Source organism: Callionymus lyra, chromosome 2, assembly GCF_982586985.1.
Source record: "Callionymus lyra chromosome 2, fCalLyr1.hap1.1, whole genome shotgun sequence".
NCBI lineage: Eukaryota > Metazoa > Chordata > Actinopteri > Syngnathiformes > Callionymidae > Callionymus > Callionymus lyra.
This window is the reverse complement of record NC_141819.1, coordinates 34,900,521-34,911,170: the sequence shown is the minus strand read 5'-3', so window position 1 is coordinate 34,911,170 and position 10,650 is coordinate 34,900,521. Positions and strand designations below refer to the sequence as shown.

The window sequence follows — 10,650 nt, the reverse complement described above, 5'->3', positions numbered from 1 at the left end:
GGTCTGTGAAAAATATTGCTGCCATTATACCGATTAAGTCCAAAAAAAGTTGACCCTTGATGTCATTCATGGAAGAACCTCATAATATATATATTTTTTAAATGTTACAGAAAAACAAGATGTCAGATTTAAAAACAATTATATAAAATACAAATAAAATAAATGCAAATCCGAAAGAATTTGAGCACATGTTATATTTTAATTGCTAACGTAAATACAATCTTTCAAATCTCGTTGGATACCAAAACTACATCCCTTTACGTGCAGAGATCTCCTCCATGTCTCATACAGATACCTCATATAGGTCTTGAGGAAGCGAAATTCAGCCTTAGGGTTAAAATGACTTGTCGAAAAAAGAGGGAGCATTTGCTTGTTGTAGCGGTGATATTGTACATGTACTTATGTTCCACTTTCTACAAAATACAATAATTCTTTGGACGCAGCAATAACTATACAAGCAAAACAATGAGCTACATGAACGTGCATCATCTGCATTAGCAGCTGGTATTTTTGATTCATGAACAAAGAGTTTGTTCCATCTGGTTTGTGCCAAATTGTGGTCATTTTTCTAATTGAAGCAGTTTTCTTGTTTGTAGGTCTAGTCCGTATACGAGCATGATATTAATTTTAAAAAAATTAAAAATAGTTTCTGTATCACTTGAATTATTACAGCTCTCCCAGGCTGAAGAACTCCCAATAGGAAATGTGAATGTCAGATCTAATCGACCTCCTCATTCATTCTGTCTTTGAAACTCGTCCTTGACTCTCTTTCCCACTTTAAAATCCCTTTCGGGGGGTAAAATGAGGACATGCAGTCTGTCAGATGGATGTCAGGAGTAACAGCAGCCTCTCCTCTGGGATTACAATCCATCTTTACGAGGGTTTTCAAATTATATTCAAGGAAACTGGGGGGAAGTCTGATGGTTTTGGTCTTACTCTGTGTAGGAGTCCAAAAAGAGAGTGCGTCGATCATGGTCGTGGGCTAAAACCCAGTTGATATTTGGGTCAGAATTGAGGCACAGAGTGGGAAGTTTACTTCAGTAGGAATGACGCACAACTATTTTCACACACCCTTTGACAATTACAGGCATCGGCTTACAAAACATGTGGGAGCTTTAGTGATAAATCTTGAAAGTAGTCTGAGGAAGGAGGAAGACTCAGTTCAGTTTGACTAATTCTGTAAGATATAGACTGTGATATGAAAGTAAAGTATTTATATTTCGATTGTTGATGTATTTTTTCATACAGTGATTAAGCCATTCTTTCAAAACGCAAGTTGATTGAGTTTGAAGCTCTAATTCTTTGTATTATTAGAACCTATTTTTATATTTAAGTCTCCCCCAATTATGTGGTCCATTTATGTTGTCAATGGAATAAAGTTTAGGATTGTCCAGATTGGATCCCTATATGCATACAAAATTAATAATTGAATAAGTTAGACAATTACATATAAACCGGCTTGATCTTTAATATTAGAGGACATTTCAAATGGTATTTCATTATGGATCAAAATGACAACAACCCTGGAATAATTGTCATATGATGCATTCAACATCTGGCCACGACATCGTTTTTGTACTGATTACATATCTGATGCTGTCAAATGAGATTCAGGGATAAACATTAATTTTGATTTATGATACCTAATCCTACTTATGACTTGTTTGAATCTGCCTTATTGTCCCAGTCCTCTGACATTCCAGTCAGTTCTCAAATTCCATAAATCAATCAAAGAAAGGGGATGTCTTACACACATTCTTACGATGTGGAGTAAAATGACAAAACATAGGGGGAAAAACCAACAAAAAAAAGAATAAACACTCACAGCTCCTCCCTTACTCAAAGTGAACTTGATGAGGCTGATATTAAATCCCCTTTTGGAGGAACATCTACAACTATGGCAACCATGATTGGCGTCTGACAACCACGCACATTAAAGTTTCATTTAAAATCTCACCCTTGAAACTGAGATGAAATGAAAATGTCATCTGATAAAGGACTCTAATTTAAGAACAATGAAATCCGAACCTCAGAATTGCATTTCAAAAATCAATATTCAGTGAGAAAAAGGAAAAATACGAAATAAACAATCCGAAGTAACCACACATTTAAGAACCATATGTGTAACAATGCACGCTTAAAATATGTGAAATAATATTATATAGTGAAAATTATTATTATTGTATTTTATGACATTTGGTTATATTTTACCTTCATTTCGCCTGGTTTACTTGAACGGTGATATACATTTTCGCCAGTAGATGGAAATGATGAGGTGAATTGCAGAGGTGCAGAATTTAATTATTTCATTTAAGTGTTCTTCTGCAAAGAACTATGACTGGACTGTCCTTATTAGGAACCAGATCCAGATGAAGTGTGAAATGTACGAAATGGCTAAAGAGGAGACAGCCTGTGGAACTACTGGTTAATCCAGTGATTCAACATCACTTGTGCACCATATCATTTAAATCTCAAATCCATAACATCCCATTGTCACCTTATCTCCGTCTGGTGAACTGTTTAGACCCACCTATCATCCTTTACATGGGGAAAAAAGACCCCATCCTTCAAATTAGTAAGTAAGTAATTTATATTTGAAACCATTACGAAACTAATGGAAACATAATGATTAAAAATAAAAGTACATTTCTGGAAACGTTTTAAGAGCTTGTTTCAAGACATTCATGTGCAGAGTCACAGAATATACATCAATTTTGATATATTACCAATGTTTGGTTTCAACAGCTGTACGTAAATATAAGGTAGTCTTAAATGTCTGTGTACCAATTTTTATTTAATTTATTTTATAATTCGAACACGATTTCTTAAGTAATATCTGTAACCATTGTAACTGATTTATAATGTACGTTGGAATATTATCAATTCTTATTTTTACAGTAATAATTTTTAAAATAAACACATTGTTATTCACATTGTGGAAATATAAATAACCGTCTAAATTTGTAATAATAAAGATTCAGATAAGTATATAATGGTGTCATTATTTATGATTTATTGGAACTTCCGCCTTCTGCTGTCAGAGTCGTGCGCATGCGCACATTCCGCAAGTTGCCTGTGCTCTGTTGACAAGTGTTACACATATCTCTCTGTTTCAGTCGGTTGTTTCTCGTCATGCAAGTTCAGTACGTATTTTTAACAATGCCCTGAGATGCAAGAGGGTTTATCAATGACATTTTCAACAGGTAATTCAGATTTTTGGTTTTCCTAACGCAAGTTTTCGTTTATAGTTCAATGCTAGCAGTGTTAGCATGTAGCTGTTAAGCAGGCGAAATAAAGTTAGCTAGCATGATTGACGTCTTGTGATAGGACTGCAGCCAGTGGACGAGCTTTCAGTTATTCTAACGCAAATAAAATTCTACTGTGTATGCGTAGATCAATAAATATCATCAGTTTAGTATTACATGCTCAATGAAAGTCAGTCAAGGTGTCTGTTAGCTGCGATAAGAAGGTAGTGACAAGCGTACTTAAAAACTTAACTCAATATATGTTTTTTATCTGGGATAGTACAGATGTATTGTTTCTATGTAACACCTAGCGTTGCTTTCTAAATTGATTGTCATTTTAACATCAGTTAGATTTTTTTTTCTCCTATATATATATATACACATATATATACATTTGAACCCTTGGAATTTGAAAACGTGGAATTCGGTTAATCATAAAAAGAAATGACAAGTTATCATTTTAAATATTTCTATTTTCATCTAATTCGATAAACAATAACATTCAGGTGAACAGTTCTGTGTGTAAGAACCAGTCTGACCTGGTTTTCCTCTTCGTATGACTTGGACTCAGTTAACTGGATTCAGGTTAATGTTTGTGCTCGTGAGACAGAACACCAGGCCTTTGAAAGAGAGGCACTGTTCATGAATATTTGAGAAACTGACCAAGAGAGAAGGCTATTGCAGGTCTCTACATTCTCAGCAGTAGTATTAAACTCTAGCTGCTTTTTCAGTCAAGTTATTATTAAAGGCTTACCTCCCTCCGAAATGTATCTGGACTATGATTCAATTATGTTAGTATAAACTATACCTGTACTGTGCCTGTGCTTTTTCATTTATTTCATACTTTATATGTATGATTTTATGATCTTTAGTTTCTTCCAGTTACTGGGATAGGGCTTATAAATGCAATATTATCAAACTAGAAACCTGTCATTGTGAAACTAAAAAACGCTTCTTAGATGAGATGTGAAACATCTTTTCCAAACTCTACACCGTGGTGTAGTGGGTTCCAGGCCCTGGGGCTGCTAGCAAGAGGGAAGAAAAGAATTTGATATAATATAATGAAACCTAATATAAATGTCTGGAGATCCTTTCTCTCTTCAACAAATGTTTAAAGCCTTCGAAAATTTCAGCGTCACTAACTGCGAAAACAACTTTCTTAAAAGGAAGGCATTTGGTCCAGTATTCTTCTGCACATACACGGCAAGATACCGTACTTTTGTGGGCCTTTTTAGCCTCGTACCACATTGCTGGAGCTAAAAAAAAAATCTAACAGAGTTGTAAAGGATTTGATTCTAACAGATACAGATACAGAAAAAAATTTGTGAGGTTGCTGCCAAAAATGTATTTTTAAAATTGATGTTAAGACGTTATTCAATGGTAATGTACATGAATGAATACAAAGTTGTTAATAGTAATGCTTCATAAAACTTTAAATATTGAAAGGTAAAGCAAAGTGAGAAAATACTAAAAAAAAAAAGTGTATCTTTATTTATAGTTTATGTTGTGTTTTGCTAAGGCAGTCCTTTGCCAGACTAATGATGTTTGAAGGTGGTTGTGGTTGATGCAAATAAAGAAAAAATGTTGATGGAAATAATATTTTTTGTGTTCAGGCTTCAACTGAAACCATGTTGAAGTGGTTTTCTGGAGAAGAGGGAGAGCCAGGCGGCACAGTAAGTATTAATAACAAAATGACTCTTTGACTGCCCTGATAGTTACTTGTTTCCATATCATGTGGTAACACAAGTTGTGTAGCTCTACTTTTTGGAAGGATCAAGTACTGCTGAGCACAAAGCTTTTGTCAAGAAATCCCACTTCCTGTTAGCGGGGCTCTCTAATCCAGATTAAATCCCAGTGTATCCCCATCCATAGTTCCACCCTGATATTTAGTTTTTTTTTGTCTTTTTACCTGTTTAAAGCATTACGTTTTCTTCTGTTCTATAAAAAACGCAAGTATTTTGACCTAAAACTCTATAGCAGTTGAAGTTTGTATTTGCTGTGGTTAATTTATCCTGGACCAAGGTTATATGGTCTAGCTATCCTGGCTATATACATGACGTGCCATTTTCTTTATGATGGGGTATCTAAGTATCGTTAGATAGTCTATGTTTCTGACAATATTGTACTGTATATTACATTACTGTGTTTATGAAGAAACCTACTAATGGCACAATTACATTTCCGAACCATCAAAAATACAAAAAACATACGAGAGAGTTTGTTGTTTTCAGGCCAATATAATGAATACATGAATTAAATGAAAAGTTATTCTAAAGAGATTTGTCTGTGTATTCTGGATCTAAGTGGCTTTATTGACCTTCACTTTTTTCAGGCTCCTGGCTCTCCCCCCGCTGCCACCCCAGCAGCTGAAACTGTCACCGAGATAGCTGAGCGCCTTGCCCAGACTGAGCAACTGGTTTTTCAACTGAAGGAGTTGATTCGTGAAAAAGACGCAACACTTCGAACCAAAGATGAACAACTTAAGGTGAATGAGTTATTGTTTTTGTTTATCCTATCTGTCCTTGAATATAAAACTATTATATAGAAGTTGAATGTTTTGGGGTGGACAAACATACCATAGTGCTGATGTTCACCACACTTCAACATCCGCTATTCTGTGCTTTAGTCAGAGAAGGAAGCCTGTGAAGCCAAACTGTCAAAGATGCGTCTGCAGAACAAGGCTAAGGTGACATCCCTGTCATCGCAGCTGGAGGAGCTAAAGAAACAGAATGGAGATGTTGCCTCACCCAAAAAGAAGGTACACAGACATTAGAAGACTGCTGCTATGGCCAAATAGAGCTTTATTTTAAGGTTTATGTTAAAGACATTGTGTTATCTTTAATGCTGGTGTTATTTTTTTTATGACCTAAAGGGGGCGTCAGACACAGGAGAGCATGCCAGTCGAGGGAAAATTGTCTTGTTGAAGAAGAAAATTGAAGAACTGGAATCCCAACTTAAACTTGGAGAGGAGGACCTTCAGACTATGGTGAGGTATACTTTTAAAATAAACGAATAAATGAATCAAAATTGTTGTTCCTATATTGAAAAAATATAGAAAGAATACAAGAGTTATTTTTGTCTATTTACTGGTTAATATAATTTCAACTTGTATGTTTTCCCCAATAAAGAGGAAGGAGTTGGAGGATCAAAGACAGCGAGGGGAAGACATGGACGCCATGCTGACCGAGAGGGACAAAAAGTTGTCCGAGAAGGAGGCGTACATTGTACATCTGCAGACCGCGTTGGCAGGAGACTCTGCCACCGCGACTCATGTGCCAGTGGAAGTCACAACCGTCCAGGATCTACAGCTGCTGGTACAGAGTCTGACGAGGAAAGTTGGAGAAGCAGACGAGCGCTACAGTTTGATGCTGGAACAGAACAACAGTCTGAAGGAGCTGCTGGACTCGGAGAAGCAGCAGTACAGTCAAAAGGAGAACATGTACAAAGAGAATGTATGTGTTCTTTAATGTTTTGATTTCATTTTGTCAAAATTGAGAAAAAATATTTCTACTCATTAATCATTAGTTAATTATTATCCTATTATTTAATATTTAGTTATACTTGAGTTTTACATGGGCTTAGTATGGTGCACAAAGCAAAAAACACAGATTTAAGTATTTGCCGTCTGTAGGAGTGAAGAGAATGAGACCAGAAATAAAAATGTTGAGAAGGAAAGTCAGGTGCACCACAGGAAGGCCTAGGGATAAAGAAGTATGTTGGATTGATTTTTATTATTGATGCCTAGCTGGGAAATTTTAGTTTGTTCTGGCAAGAATGAAACTGTTGGCACATTTCGAGCTGAGGCAAATTTGCCCAAGTTCCCATTAAAAACTCTCAATGAACAAGTGGGAAAGCAAATAAAGATTCAAGTTTTTCTTCCCATAGTTGAGCAGTTACCATATTTAAATTGACCCAAGTAGTAAAACTATAGAAGTTTTTGCCCTTTTCTTACTTACTCATTGAAATTAAAATGTTCTGCACTACCCTTGCTAGGTAACTATTATTTTTAAACCTGATAAATGATAATAATGGAAGTTCTCTTGTTCTAGATCCAGACATTCAAAGACATCATCCAGCAGAAAGACAACCAGCTGAGCGAAATCAACCAGATTCACGAACAGGAACTTTTCAAGCTTGCAGCAAAATTAGACGCCAGTGCAGATTTGGAACAGGTGAACTTTCGGAAATCTGATATTTTTTTCGGTTCATATTTGTAACAATCTCTGACGTAACTTTTACTTGTAGTTGTTGAAGGCATTAAAGCAGAAGCTTCACGAGGAGGAGGAAGTCCTACAAGGAAAGAATCAGGTCATTGATGTTCTCCAAGGGGAGGTAGATGGTCGCGACCAGCAGATTAAGGTTAGTATCAACCTCCACTTTTGAAAGTGCTTTGTTTAAGATCCACTCACGTTTGTAACATTCCAGGAGCTCTCAGAACGTGTGCGCCGTCTGCATGTAGAGCGAGAGAGTCTGGAGTCAAAGATGGAGGCTGAGAAGCATGTGATGCGAGCTCAAGTGAGAGACCTGATGGAGAGGCACATCGTAGAGGTGCAACAAATCTCTGAGCAGCATCAAACACAGACAAATGAAATAGAACAGGGTCTGCTGAGGAAGATAGAGGAGCTTCGGGGGGCCTCTTTAGCTGCAGCACCATCTGCCTGTCTGGAGACTTCATGTACAGATGACTCCAGAACTGATGGAGCTGTGATGCAGAAAATCTCTGAACTGGAAGGTTTGTCCGTTTTAAAAATCAATCTATATATTTATTTCCCTTTTTTTATTCATTTATTTAAATTTATTTTTGTTCTTCAAAATGTTGTACGATTATGATTCCTTCCTTTTCATATGCTTAAAGCTCAAACAAAGCAGAAGTCTGAAGAAGCCAGCAGATCAGAGGCTAAATTTTTGAAAATGAAGGCCTGGTCAAAGTCTCGAATCCGACAACTTGAAGAGGAGCTGAAGAAAAGCCAGGTCAAAAGCAAATCTTTTAAATAACACCTTCATCTCTCTTAACTGGCTTTTAATTCAAAATAACGTTTATTTTGGTGGTTTCACCTCCATCAGGCTGGTGTGGCCCCTCCAGATCTGACCGCTCTGAGGAGCCGTATAACAGCCCTGGAGGAGGAGCGTGAGGAACACCTCTGGAAAATTGAGCAATATGATGAGCTACGCCAACAGAATGGTACTAACATTTCCCACAGTTATTATTATACATGAATTTAGTGGCTTGGGATTTAAATTCAAAACAGTTGTACATGATAAAAGTCTTTCATCTTTTTTGTGTATTTTAAAAAAAGATATTAAGAATGTCATGACTTTGTCTCTTATTTCTAATTAAACAAGAAATGCTCACGGCGAAGCTTGTTGTCTATGAAGACCAGCAGAGGACACTGCAGGCTGAACTGGAGCAGTTCACCAAGAGGGCAACGTCTCAGGTCGGCGTTGTACTATTGCATTGATATTCAGGTCAGGTAAGTCAACTTACAGGCTTGTATATCTTTCTTGTTCTTCAGGCGAGTGAATCGGGCAGTGCAGACGACACTCAGAGCCATGTGCTAGAATGGCAAGAAATGGTGTCAGAAGCAGTGAGTGCCAGAGACCAGGCACAGGAGGAGAAGGCAACGATGGCGCTTCGAATCAGCCACATGGAAGAAGAAAGAGAAGGTAGGAGCAGTGTTCAGAAGGTGCTGATCATGTATGGATTGTCTTCTTTCAGTTTTCCACTAGTGTCTACCTCAGCTACACTGACGTAAAGAGCAACCTCTTATTATGTGTTAAACAATTTACAGATGTCCCCTGGCCATATAGCTGCTATAGCAGAATTTCACCGATTTTATTTTTGCACTACTTCATGTTGAAATATTATGTAGAAAGCAGCCATAAGTGGTTTATTTGAACATAAAATGGGTTGGCTTGGCGGCAAGGCATGATGGGAGCTGTTCAGGTCACCATTACTGAGAAGGTTGTTGAATAGGATGGTACCTTATATGTTATGTTGAGTTATATCCTTCAAAACATTAAATTGTTAAGTGGAAAATGAAATGTTCACTCATGTACTCACTGTATCTTCTTAAACTTTATTTTATGCACATGAAGTTCTACAAGTTGTGTTTTACTCCTACTTTTACTACTTTTTACTATATCTGTCTCCTTATGTGCTGAAGTTATCATTTGACTTGAGTTTTACTAGTGTCTGTTCTGTACTATTTTGTCAGGTTTTTCTTAACCTGGTCAAAAGGAATGTGTACTCTTAAACAATTATGATAAGACATTACAGTGATGTTTGTCATGTTATAGCAGTAGTTGGAAGTTCAAAATGGAAACGTGGCATTTAATCTAAGTATTAAATGTTCATTCATCACCTTTTCTTTTTTTTCTCACGGAACATTACTCTTTTTTTTCTCCCCGTTATCATCCTCATGGTTTGTTATGGACGAGCATTCGATTGCTCTGCTGCCTCGCATCACGTGGATCCCGTCCACCCTTTCTCCTCTTCCAGCCCTTGTCCAGGGATGGGAGCAGCCACTCAGAGCAGTTTCCCATCAGTTTTGTGCATGCAGGCACCCCCACACCTCCGGTGCAGCAGTCTCTCATTGTACTGCCGTCAGCAGCCAGGCAGCTTTTGCTTCAGGCTGGATTGCTGTCTGCAGTACAGTGACTGGCTGCTCCAAGGAGTCTACACTTTTCTCTTACCTCTTTTTCTTCACCACTTTTGTTACTTTAACTTAATTGTTCCTTTGTGTTTGCTAATTATTAATTTCCATGTCTGCTTAACATGACTAACAGATGGTTGTAAACGGCATACAGAAAGACATTCTGTATGTTTTTACCCCCACAAGAGTTTCTGCATGCAACTACAACGCTATCATAAATGCATAAAATCCCTTACATTCAATTGTGTTTTGATGGTCGCACTACTATTGTGATACCTTCACACTGCTTTTCTAGAAACCCCTTTGTGCTTGAAAATAGCTGCTTTTTTTCCTTCCTGTCTTGTCTATTTTGCAATTATATACATTTGATTTTCCGCATTCTTACATTTATGTCTGGCTAACTTTAACTTAATCAAGTTAAAAAACACATACATGAGATCTCGGGTAGAGAGAGTAGGAATATAAATAAGTAAAATAAAAATATTGTTGTTGTTTTTAATCATTAGATTATTTTATTTTTTGAACAAGTGAATATAATCATTTATATGTTGAAAGGTTAAAGGTTTTTATTTAATAATTAAATGAAATGGTTTGTATATTGAAAGTTAAAATGTGTTTTTTAATTTAATTTAATTATTAAGTTCTCTCATCAGATCTCATCCTCACATTTGAGTCCCCAGATTATTGGGATGTAGAAGTTCCATAAAGTCACTTACCCATTATTGAATGTAAAATAAGAATCATCTTCAGAA

General features: G+C 36.7%; 1 protein-coding gene across 1 annotated transcript in view; it reads left to right on the top strand.

Annotated features, from left to right (window-relative positions):
- The first annotated feature begins 3,084 nt into the window (after positions 1 to 3,084).
- LOC148086652 (uncharacterized) overlaps positions 3,085 to 10,650 on the top strand; it is a 28,161-nt gene continuing 20,595 nt past the window's right edge. Inside the window, exons 1-13 of the mRNA XM_087784819.1 lie at positions 3,085 to 3,203; positions 4,859 to 4,918; positions 5,578 to 5,730; positions 5,872 to 6,003; positions 6,118 to 6,231; positions 6,374 to 6,697; positions 7,295 to 7,417; positions 7,491 to 7,604; positions 7,671 to 7,977; positions 8,101 to 8,216; positions 8,310 to 8,427; positions 8,589 to 8,680; positions 8,759 to 8,920. Coding sequence (XP_087640945.1) covers positions 4,874 to 4,918; positions 5,578 to 5,730; positions 5,872 to 6,003; positions 6,118 to 6,231; positions 6,374 to 6,697; positions 7,295 to 7,417; positions 7,491 to 7,604; positions 7,671 to 7,977; positions 8,101 to 8,216; positions 8,310 to 8,427; positions 8,589 to 8,680; positions 8,759 to 8,920 — 1,800 coding nt within the window. The 5' untranslated portion in view covers positions 3,085 to 3,203; positions 4,859 to 4,873. The remainder of the gene's footprint in view (positions 3,204 to 4,858; positions 4,919 to 5,577; positions 5,731 to 5,871; positions 6,004 to 6,117; positions 6,232 to 6,373; positions 6,698 to 7,294; positions 7,418 to 7,490; positions 7,605 to 7,670; positions 7,978 to 8,100; positions 8,217 to 8,309; positions 8,428 to 8,588; positions 8,681 to 8,758; positions 8,921 to 10,650) is intronic.